Below are 12,460 nucleotides of genomic sequence, written 5' to 3'. Positions count from 1 at the left end.
TGTGGATTGATTGACATTTGGATGGACGGAAAGGTGCAATCCTATAGTCCCCGAAACTGGTTTTCAACCAGTATGGGACTAATAATCCTGCCTTTCTGTCTCAAAATTTACCTGATGAAAATTCATGAAAACAATTCCACTGATACTTTTTCTCTATCTGATATTGATTACATCGAGTTTAAAGCTATTTTGAAAGCATTTTAATAATGGGTCTGGATTTCTTCCAAAAACAATAAGGAAAGTCACACATGTATCATAGAGGACAGTTTCACCTGTATGAGAGAGGACAGTTACACCAGTCTTTTATGAGAAAGGACAGTTACACCCATATTAGAGAGGACAGTTACACCAGTCCTGTATGAGAGAGGACAGTTACACCAGTCCTGTATGAGAGAGGACAGTTACACCTGTCCTGTATGAGAGAGGACAGTTACACCTGTCCTGTATGAGAGAGGACAGTTACACCAGTCCTGTATGAGAGAGGACAGTTACACCTGTCCTGTATGAGAGAGGACAGTTACACCTGTCCTGTATGAGAGAGGACAGTTACACCAGTCCTGTATGAGAGAGGACAGTTACACCAGTCCTTTATGAGACAGCACAGTTACACCAGTCCTGTATGAGAGAGGACAGTTACACCAGTCCTGTATGAGAGAGGACAGTTACACCTGTATGAGAGAGGACAGTTACACCTGTATGAGAGAGGACAGTTACACCTGTATGAGAGAGGACAGTAACACCTGTATGAGAGAGGACAGTTACACCTGTATGAGAGAGGACAGTTACAAAAGTCCTTTATGAGAGAGGACAGTTACACATGCATAACAGAGGACAGCTACACAAGTCCTTTATGAGAGAGGACAGTTACACCTGTATCAGACAGCATATTTACACCTTCAGAACTCTCCTTTGTTTTTTTATTAAAAAAATAAACTTAGTTATAATAAATATTAACATAAAATAATGGGGCAGACTCCTCCATATTCCAGAGGTCACTTATTCAAATTCCTGAAGAATACTGGTTAAATATCTAAGTAGTAATCAAGCATAACTTACAATGTACAAGAACTTTCTAAATATCTATGTGAAGATGGTGCAATATTTCTCCTAAATATTGCATTTACATGTACCCTTAAACTACAGACTCAGCAGAAAAAAAATCTGTAAGAAATCTAGAAACTCACCCCTGAATCAGAGTTTGCTGCTGGTTTCTTGTGTTTCCCTGCATCTTCCCTAGATGTCTGATGAACTGCACGTTCCTCTCTACTTTCTGACCTCATCACTACAACTCTTCTGTACTCATCTGAATCTTCCATATGTTTTTCACCTCCATGATCTGAACCTTCAGAGAATGACCTAGATTTCTTTGGTCTTCTTTCATGAGGACTAGATGAAGGTTCCTTTTTACGTTTTAGGGAGCTTTCGCTTTCCCTTGATCTTTTCACAACTACTTCTCTACGCTCTGGAGAATTAGTTGAACTCTTCCTACGACGACGAATATCAGGTGAGCTGTCCTCCCTTTCACTACTAGAATTTCTCTTTCTAGACAAGAGCTGCTCAGAAAGTTCACGTTTTGATGCGGATTTTCTAGCTGCCGGAGATGGTTTCCTTTTTGGGGAATCGGACACAGTTTTTACTTTGCTTCTATGTTCATTCATAGGTGAATAAGGTTCTTTTTTCACCTTTCTAATTTCCTGGGAATCATTTTCATCACTAGAGCTGTCACTATCAGCTTCAGCTTTTTTTCTAGGGGGCGGTAACTTTTGTTTACGGGATGGTTTTCTTGGTTCTGGGGACTCTGAACTTGAGTCCCGTCGTCTGGATTTCTGTTTACCTGGGGGTCTCTCAGGAGAAGAATCTTCATCTGATGAAGATTCTTCTTTCACTGGGACTCGTTTTGTTTTTCGCCGTTCAGGCTCTGGTGATTCTCTTCTCTTTCTACGTAACTGTTGCTGCATTTCTTCATCTGACTCAGTTTCTCGTCTGCGTCTTCTTTGTTTTTCTGGTGGAGGTGACTCTACTTCATTCCTACGTCTTCGTCTCTCATCTGGAGGACTCTCTATAAATCTACGTTTTTGAGGAGATGGGGAAGATCTACGACGCTCCCTCCTAGGAGGACTATCTCTCCTTCGTCTAACATCTTCCTCAAATGAGCCTCTTGGAGACCTTCGTCTTGGTGGACTCCTGCAGCAAAGGAAAGATTTTCATTTCACTTTAATTTATTTGAAAACAGAACGAAAACACATCACTCCACACAGTGCTAAAAATGGAGACAAAAAATATGAAGAAAAGCAAAACTGGCCAGCAAGAATAACACTGGCATATGAAATAAAACTCAAGGGAAAAGCAAAGTGCAAGGTCCAAAACTGTGTGCTAAAATCACAAACCCAACCAGAACAAAAGAAATATCCTCTTCACACACAACTCTCTAAACCAAATTTCAGCTTTTTCTGCATAGTGAACAAATATGGAGTAAAAATCAAGTGCAAGGGTAAAAAAAACAAGAGCTGTCCATAAGACAGCGCGCTCCACTTTTCTCAGTGCTTGACTCTGAATTAGAGCTTTGCCAGTAAAAAAACATCCAAGTTAAAAAGGGACATAATTCTGTAAAAATTAAAATCAGAGTTATGGGAATTGTGTCTCCTGGTGTAGACTTTGATAATAAATAACTATTTTGAGTTTCAAGTCAAAAGCTTTGATAGTAACAAGAGATATTTGACTTTATCAAAAATGTTAACAAAAAATTCTAAGTTAAAAAGGGGCATAATTCTGTCAAAATTCAATCAGAGTTATGGGGATTGTTTCTTCTGGTGTAGATTTTAATGGTAAATAAGTATTTTAAGTTTCAAGTCAATAGCTTTGACAGTAACAGAGATATTTGACTTTATCAAAAACTTTAACCAAAAATTCTAAGTTAAAAAGGGGTACAATTCTGTCAAAATTCAAATCAGAGTTAAAGGGATTGTTTCTCCTGGTGTAGACTTTGATAGTAAATAACTATTTTAAGTTTCAAGTCTATAGCTTTGATAGTAACAGAGATATTTGACTTTATCAAAAACTTTAACCAACGCCAACGCCGGGGCGAGTGCAATAGCTCTACATTTTCTTCGACGCCGGGGCGAGTGCAATAGCTCTACATTTTCTTCGAAAAGTCGAGCTAAAAACACTAACAAGAGGGCCATCATGGCCCTATATCGCTCACCTGTCATCATTGCACTTGAGGACAAGAGGGTCCTCAGAAAAAATATCTAAGTCCAAAGGACAGGAACAACAAAGGAAAGAAATTTAACCAAAAAGAAAAAAAAAATTCTTACAAGGTACAGATATGTCAAAATACACCTAAAAATTGGAGGTACCATCCATGTTGTACCACAGAAAAGTGGTCTCGGTTTTTCCCTACGGCCAATAATAAAAAGGTTACTAAAAATAAGCTATTTATATTAACGTAAAAGGGAAGTAATTAAAAAGAAAATTATTGTAAGTGAACAAAAGAAGGATCTGCCAAATAAATCTGTTGACAGAAATGAAATTTCAGATCAGTATCTTCATTAGTTACGGAGATATACCTATTTTAATTTGAAATAAAGGGAGGTAATTTGAAATAAAATCAGTCCATAGTTATCTACCCTGAGTGACTCAGTCCAACTAATGATAATAATGAAATTCAAATAAGTCCTATAAGTACTTACTGATATAAATCCATTTTGACTACAATCAGGGGAGGTAATCAGATATAAAATAACTCTGGAACCTACGATTGGATCTGATTTGTCATGGAATCCAAGATTTATTGTTGTTGAAGATATTTTGGAAGTCTGTATCAAATAAAACCACAAATGAAATCTCTATATGGCTGCAAAAGCCAAAATAGCCAATTTTGGACCTTCAAGGGGCCATAACTCTGGAACCCATGATGGAATCTGGCCAGTTCAAGAAAGGAACCAAGATCTTGTGGTGATACAAGTTGTGTGCAAGTTTAGTTAAAATCAAATCATAAATGAAGTTGCTGTTGTGCAGACAAGGTCAAAATAGCTAATTTTGGCCCTTTCAGGGGCCATAACTCTGGAACCCATTATGGGATCTGGCCGGTTCAACATGGGAACTGAGATCTTATGGCAACACAAGTTTTGTGCAAGTTTGATTAAATTCAAATCATAAATGAAGCTGCTATTGTGCAGACAAGGTCAAAATAGCTAATTCTGGCCCTTTCAGGGGCCATAACTCTGGAACCCATAACGGAATCTAGCCAGTTCAAAAAAGGAATCAAGATCTTATAGTGATTCAAGTTGTGTGCAAGTTTGGTTAAAATCAAATCATAAATGAAGCTGCTATTGTGCAGACAAGTTCAAAATAGCTAATTTTGGCCCTTTCAGGGGCCATAACTCTGGAACCCATAATGGGATCTGGCCAGTTCAAGAAAGGAACCAAGATCTTATGGTGATACAAGTCATGTGCCAGTTTGGTAAAAATCAAATCATAAATAAAGCTGCTATTGTGCAGACAAGGTCAAAATAGCCGATTTTGGCCCTTTCAGGGGCCATAACTCTGGAACCCATAATGGGATCTGGCCAGTTCAAGAAAGGAACCGAGATCTTATGGTGATACAACTTGTGTGCAAGTTTGGTTAAAATAAAATCATAAATGAAACCACTATCGTGCAGACAAGAAATTGTTGACGGACGCACGGACACACGACGGACGAAGGGTGATCACAAAAGCTCACCTTGTCACTATGTGACAGGTGAGCTAAAAATCAACAAACTGAAACTAAATTAATTTTGAACTCCATCTGTGGATTTGAATTACATATAAGTACACCAAAAATCAATTAAATATTTTCATGCAGGTTTCTGTTGCAGGTTTTTTTTATATTTCAGACTTCAAAAAAGAAAGGAGAAAAAGAATATGTCTCCACTGCCAAAAAAGAAGTAATTCTAACTCATTTCATGAAACAGAAGAAGTATTAGTTAATTAAGCTAGCGGTCAATCTAAATTATGCTTATATGCTTAATTTACTTAACATGAAGAAAAATGTTTCATCTTCTTATCCTGAAAGTAACTAACTACCTGCAGCAGCCACTGAAAATCAGTGAATATTCCACAACCTCTCTTTGACTGAAATAGAATTATTCTGGTTTGTTTGTTTGTAAGTTGGGTTTAAAGGTGACTTAAGGCATGGACAAACCTCTGGGTAGAACCACCAACCATCCAGCAGCTACACTACTTCCTCACAGGACGATTCAATTAGAACTGGCACACAAAGAGATGACGGGCAAATGTATTTTCTGTATTTACATCACAATTTTGAGTATAAATTCTAGTTCATGAACTTACCTCTGTCTCCTAGGATCAACATATCTGTCTCGATCATCTCTGAATCGGTCTCTATCATCTCGGAATCTCTCTCTCTCATACCTCTCTCGTTCATCCCTAAAACGATCACGATCATCCCTGTATCTGGGTGGAGATGGATATCTGAAAAAAAAAAAAACACCTTAGATTTACAGTGATCAATATATAATATTGTGTCAATAATCTAATTAAAGTTCAGTAATTGTTTCAAGTTAAATACAGTCCAAAGATCATATAATCTTTTAAAGAAGAATATGAAGACCTTGAGAAGCAATTTCTTAACTGAAAAATGTAAATCAAATGGCACAGTTATTAATTTCCACAATAACTATTTGGCAAGTTATTTTTAACACAAAATGCGGTTAACAAAACTTGCATAAATATTTCACAGAAATTTCACTGATTTCATGACTGCTTCAAACCAGGAATTTAACAAATGAGAACAAATTCTCTATTAACACTATTTAAAATTTTAAAGCCACAACTTCATGTCCCCTCAGAACAAGCATTTTGGTTGAAATCACAAAAAGTTGTTCCAGCAGAATTTAATAATTTCACAGTGTCAGAAAAACATACCTGCGGTACCTGTCATCTCGTCTTGGTGAAGGTAGCCGTCTCTCATCTCGCTCACGACGTCCTATAAATTTGAAATCAGAAGAATCAATATATTGATAGACGTGACACAAACTTTGGTCTTCAATATCTGATAAATCACAGAAAGGTGACAATTTTTCTATTTTACTTAAACTTTGCCATTCATGTATAATATGACAATTACAAATGAAAAAAATGTCTAAAAAGGTTCGAAATGTGTCCATGGAACACAGATGACCCCACTACGTGATCTGATAACAACCACTACTTATCCTCCAACCTCAAAAGTATCTGCATTTAGAAAGGTTCAGTACACCAAAACCTTAGACCACTGTACCACCATGGAATACTTGGAAGTATGCAGATTGATTAAGCTATGCTGAACTTTTTTCCTATTAATTAAGCTATGCTGAACTTTTTTTCTATTAGCTACTTACCAGTTTTTTTTAATAGAAATGAAAATCTTGTTGTTGCCCATTTACCTGCCTGTCAAAGGACATCACCAATTTAATAACCAGGTTTTCAACTTTTCAAACCTATTTAAAATTAAGTAAAGTCTACTACAACCTATGGACTTTTTCTTTCTGTTTTCAGTAACAGTGACATTGACCTTGACTCCACTGACCCAAAATGCGAACTAAAACTTGGTCTTACTATAAGCAACCTAAAGACCAAGTTCCATCACAATATCTCAGATTAACCCTTAGCCTGCTGGCAGCAAGTGATTCTAGCAGGGTAAGGGTTAAACTTATATTACTGAACAGAATGAGAATCTTGATGCCATCCACTTGCCCACCCAGTGCCTCGCAAATCTAATAACCAGGTTTACAACTCTGAGAAACCTTGTTCAAACTGTGTTCAAAACTACCATGATCTACTCAACATTTTCTTAAATTAACCCTTATCATGCCAGACACAACTGATTCTGCCTTTGCGATCTGTGCAGATCATAATCAGCCTGCACACCCGTGCAGTCTGATCATGGTCTGTACTGTTCGCCATTCAGTCAGTATCTTTTTGGTATGCACCCCTTTTAACAGTTAGTGGTACTGTCCAAATTGAAAAGTTCATTATAGAAATTTAGCAAGGTAAGGGTTAACTGCTTACTTGCTGGAGGTGGCGGTGCCTCATCGTCTGATGAGGATGATGAAGAACTGGACGAGTCAGAGTCCTCTGGTTCCTCTCTTTGCCTCCTGTATGTACGTCTCTGCTGGATTCCGACTTTACCACCATCTTCTCCTTCATCACTCTCATCCATCATTGGCTGAAAGTCATATTAACCTTTTTAAAATTAATTTCTATTAAAAACTTAATGTTTGTCCAGTGAGGATGTCTTCCGAAGTTTATAATGGTTTAACTGAATTTACAATGGTAAGGTCCATTCAGGGAACAGATTTTTTTTTTAGTTTTTGGCAGAAAAGGATCAGTACCCTAAACATGGTAAATGGACAGTGGTTATGGAGTAATTTTTATGAGATCTATATGAAATAAATTTGGTCAGATGTACAGATATCCACAAGGCCAGACGTATGGACAAGTGAAGCTATGTGACCACTCAAAAAAGAGAAATTTAAGTGTGGGCATAAAAGCATAAAAATTGTACATTATCATGAAGTTCAATGAATATATATCGAAAGACCCACAGAGTGACTTAACAGATAATCAACCAATTTAAAACAGCTGGACCAGTTTATTTGTTAAAATTACACTTTGTACTTATTCCTGTCCAAAGCTGTTTTCGCCATAGTGACAGAACTGCTTCCTAGAAATAATTATTTTAGAGAATCTATTTTCCCTCAAGAAGGTTTATGTACTTTACACATCAGCTTTTTATTTGAAATTTTTTTTTGTAACTAGTACCTTTCTAGTATTTGGAGGTCTCTTTGCAGCTGGACCGTCAGAATCTGAGCTATCAGAATCACTGTCTGAACTACTTGGAGACCTGAAAACATAATCACATGATTGTACTTACATAATAGTACATGTATGTCCTTCAGTACAGGGTCATTTCTTTCCTAAAAAGCAAATGCTACGAAAGGAAACAAGAGGGCCATAATGGCCCTATATCGCTCACCTGTTATCATTGCACTTGAGGACAAGAAGTTCCTCAGTAAAATATCAAAGTCCAAAGGACAGGAACAACAAAGAGAAGAAATTTAACCAAAAAGAAAAAAAAATTCTTACAAGGTATAGATATGTCAAAATACACCCAAAAATTGGAGGTACCATCCATGTTGTACCACAGAAAAGTGGTATCGGTTTTTCCCTACGGCCAATAATAAAAAAGTTACTAAAAATAAGCTATTTATAGTAACGTAAAAGGGAAGTAATTAAAAAAATAAATATTGTAAGTGAACAAAAGAAGGATCTGCCAAATAAATCTGTTGACATAAATGAAATTTCAGATCAGTATCTTCATTAGTTATGGAGATATACCCATTTTAATTTGAAATAAAGGGAGGTAATTTGACATAAAACCAGTCCATAGTTATCTACCCTGATTGTCTCTGTCCAACTAATAACAATAATGGAATTTCAAATAAGTCCTACAAGTACTTACTGATATAAATCCATTTTGATTACAATCAGGGGAGGTAATCAGATATAAAATAACTCTGGAACCTACGATTGGATCTGATTTGTCATGGAATCCAAGATTTATTATTGTTGAAGATATTTTGGAAGTTTGTATCAAATAAAACCATAAATGAAGTCTCTACATGGCTGCAAAAGCCAAAATAGCCAATTTTGAACCTTTAAGGGGCCATAACTCTGGAACCCATGATGGAATCTGGCCAGTTGAAGAAAGGAAACAAGATCTTGTGGTGATACAAGTTGTGTGCAAGTTTGGTTAAAATCAAATCATAAATGAAGCTGCTATTGTGCAGACAAGGTCAAAATAGCTAATTTTGGCCCTTTCAGGGGCCATAACTCTGGAACCCATTGTGGGATCTGGCCATATCAAGAAAGGAACCAAGATCTTACGGTGACACAAGTTTTGTGCAAGTTTGATTAAATTCAAATCATAAATGAAGCTGCTATTGTGCAGACAAGGTCAAAATAGCTAATTTCGGCCTTTCAGGGGCCATCGCTCTGGAACCCATAACGGAATCTCGCCAGTTCAAGAAAGGAACCAAGACTTTATGGTGATACAAGTTGTGTGCAAGTTTGGTTAAATTCAAATCATAAATGAAGCTGCTATTGTGCAGACAAGGTCAAATACCTAATTCTGGCCCTTTAAGGGGCCATAACTCTGGAACCCATGATGGAATCTGGCCAGTTCAAGAAAGGAACCAAGATCTCGTGGTGATACAAGTTGTGTGCCAGTTTGGTAACAAGAGGACCATGATGGTCCTGAATCGCTCACCCCTTCCCACATGACCCAGTTTTGAGTATGACGTCGTTTTTTCTATTATTTGACATAGTGACCTAGCTTTTGAGCTCATGTGACCCAGTTTTGAACTTGACCTAGATATTATCAAGATAAAAATTCTGACCAATTTTCATGAAGATCCATTGAAAAATATGGTCTCTAGAGAGGTCACAAGGTTTTTCTATTATTTGACCTATGGACCTAGTTTTCGAAGGTACGTGACTCTGTTTTGAATTTTACCTAGATATCATCAAGGTGAACATTCTCACTAATTTTCATGAAGGTCTCATAAAAAATATGGCCTCTAGAGAGGTCACAAGGTTTTTCTATTTTTATATCTACTGACCTAGTTTTTGAATGCACGTGATCCAGTTTCGAAACTGACCTACATATCATCAAGGTGAACATTCAGATCAATTTTCATGAAGATCCATTGAAAAATATGGCCTCTAGAGAGGTAAAAAGATTTTAATTATTTTAGACCTACTGACCTAGTTTTTGACCGCAGTTGACCCAGTTTCAAACCTGACCTAGATATCATCAGGATGAACATTCAGACCAACTTTCATACAGATCCCATGAAAAGTATGGCCTCTAGAGAGGTCACAAGGTTTTTTTATTATTAGACCTACTGACCTAGTTTTTAAAGGCACGTGACCCAGTTTCAAACTTGACCTAGATATCATCAAGGTGAACATTCTGACCAATTTTCATGAAGATCCATTCAAGGGTATGACCTCTAGAGAGGTCACAAGGTTTTTCTTTTTTAAGACCTACTGACCTAGTTTTTGATCGCAGTTGACCCAGTTTCAAACTTGACCTATATATCATCAAGAAAAACATTCAGACCAACTTTCATACAGATCCCATGAAAAATATGGCCTCTAGAGAGGTCACAACGTTTTTTTCATTATTTGACCTAATGACCTACTTTTTAAAGGCATGTGACCCACTTTCAAACTAGACCTAGATATCATCAAGATGAACATTCAGACCAACTTTCATACAGATCCCATGAAAAATATGGCCTCTAGAGAGGTCACAAGGTTTTTCTATTATTTGACCTACTGACCTAGTTTTTGATGGCATGTGACCCACTTTCGGACTTGACCTAGATATCATCAAGGTGAACATTCTGACCAGTTTTCATGAAGACCTCATGAAATATATGGCCTCTAGAGAGGTCACAAGGTTTTTCTATTTTTAGACCTACTGACCTAGTTTTTGACCGCACGTGACCCAGTTTCGAACTTGACCTAGATATCATCAAGATGAACATTCTGACCAATTTTCATGAAGATCTTATGAAATATATGGTCTCTAGAGAGGTCACAAGGTTTTTCTATTTTTAGACCTACTGACCTAGTTTTTGAAGGCACGTGACCCAGTTTCAAACTTGACCTAGATATCATCCAGGTGAACATTCCGACCAATTTTCATGAAGATCTAGTTTTTGATGGCACGTGACCCAGTTTCGAACTTGACCTAGATATCATCAAGATGAACATTCTGACCAACTTTCATAAAGATCCCATGAAAATGTGACCTCTGAGTGGTCACAAGCAAAAGTTATCGACCACCGACGACGCACGACGGACGACGGACACCGCGCGATCACAAAAGCTCACCTTGTCACTTTGTGACAGGTGAGCTAAAAAATCAAATCATAAATAAAGCTGCTATTGTGCAGACAAGGTCAAAATAGCTAATTTTGGCCCTTTCAGGGGCCATAACTCTGGAACCCATAATGGGATCTGGCCAGTTCAAGAAAGGAACCGTGACCTTATGGTGATACAAGTTGTGTGCAAGATTGGTTAAAATAAAATCATAAATGAAACCACTATCGTGCAGACAAGGAATTGTTGATGGACGGACGGACGACGGACAACGGACGAAGGGTGATCACAAAAGCTCACCTTGTCACTATGTGACAGGTGAGCTAAAAATTAGGAAAATCAGCAAAAAGGAGGGCAATTTTAGAAATTACCTTCAATTTTTACATTTTTTAAGAATTTTAGCAGAACTCTATAGAAGATTGGGCTTTCATAAGAATTTCAGGGCCACCTGAAACTCTGCATAGTAAGTATAAATGATTTAAAGAAAATACAAGGAAATAAAGAAAAATACTGAAATTAGTTGACTTGCTGCATTTACCTCGCTTTTCTTTTAGGAGGCTGTGGGGGTGATCTCTTCCTCTCCCTCTCTCTTTCTCTACTAGGTTCCCTTCGTCTCCTTGGTGATGGAGATCTCTGTCTACGTGGAGGGGAGTATCTTCTTCTTGGTGATGGTGAACGTCTCCTTGGACTAGGACTTCTACGTGTACGTGACCTTGGTGGTGACCTCCTTCTATCCCTGTCTCGTGACCTTGATCTTCTTCTGGGTGGTGATCTTCTAGGAGGAGATCGACGCCTCGGAGATCTGGATCTAAGTATCAAATTATCTTTTTAGCCAAAATTTACTTTAGTGTTTAGCACACAGCTGATAAATGCTTTTATTGAAAAAAAAATGACTTCGGTTACATAAGATAATGCATGTTTTGAGACCGGTATACTGTCACATAATTAATACAAGAGTATATATACTGCTCCCTAAATTTATAAAAAATACTGGATATTGTATTTTTTCTAGCAGTATAGAGTTATGACTGTACAGTGAGCACTAGATTTATACTAGATGCCCACGTGCAACATGTCGAGCCCGCCAGCTGTCAAAAGGACTGGGAGTTGCACAAGACACTCCCTGTCTCATTGAGGCAAACATTTATGCCAAATAAAAAAAAGAGATTGCAAAAAGTTACAAAATAAGTTATTTAAAGTAACAACAAAGGGACGTAAATCTAAAAAAAAAAAAAAAAAAAAAAAATTCCAAGTCCACACAAAAATTCTCACCAGCAGAGATAGGTCAAAATTCACCTGAAAATTGGATGTAACATGCATGTTGTACTACAGAAAAGTGGTCTTGATTTTTCCCTACGACCAGTAATAAAAAAAGTTACGAATATAAGCTATTTATAGTAACAACAAAGGGAAGTAATTTTAATATCTTGCGCATGACACTCCGTCTTATGATGATGAACAACTGTGCCAAGTTACATAAAAATCCCTCTATGCATCAAAAAGAAATGCTCCAGACAAAGTCATT

At 37.2% G+C, this 12,460-nt stretch overlaps 1 protein-coding gene across 4 annotated transcripts in view; it reads right to left on the bottom strand.

Annotated features, from left to right (window-relative positions):
* LOC123552286 (serine/arginine repetitive matrix protein 1-like) overlaps positions 1-12,460 on the bottom strand; it is a 43,550-nt gene that overhangs the window by 6,499 nt on the left and 24,591 nt on the right. For all 4 annotated transcript variants that reach the window (XM_053541795.1, XM_045341829.2, XM_053541796.1 and 1 more), the window contains 6 exons: positions 11,474-11,743; positions 7,807-7,888; positions 7,054-7,210; positions 5,929-5,989; positions 5,335-5,475; positions 1,185-2,184 (listed from right to left, as the gene is read on the bottom strand). In XM_053541795.1, the coding sequence (XP_053397770.1) occupies positions 1,185-2,184; positions 5,335-5,475; positions 5,929-5,989; positions 7,054-7,210; positions 7,807-7,888; positions 11,474-11,743 (1,711 nt within the window). The remainder of the gene's footprint in view (positions 1-1,184; positions 2,185-5,334; positions 5,476-5,928; positions 5,990-7,053; positions 7,211-7,806; positions 7,889-11,473; positions 11,744-12,460) is intronic.

The sequence above is a fragment of the Mercenaria mercenaria genome, chromosome 4, assembly GCF_021730395.1.
Source record: "Mercenaria mercenaria strain notata chromosome 4, MADL_Memer_1, whole genome shotgun sequence".
Lineage (NCBI taxonomy): Eukaryota > Metazoa > Mollusca > Bivalvia > Venerida > Veneridae > Mercenaria > Mercenaria mercenaria.
The sequence above is the reverse complement of the archived record's forward strand: the minus strand, read 5'-3'. Positions and strand labels throughout refer to the sequence as shown.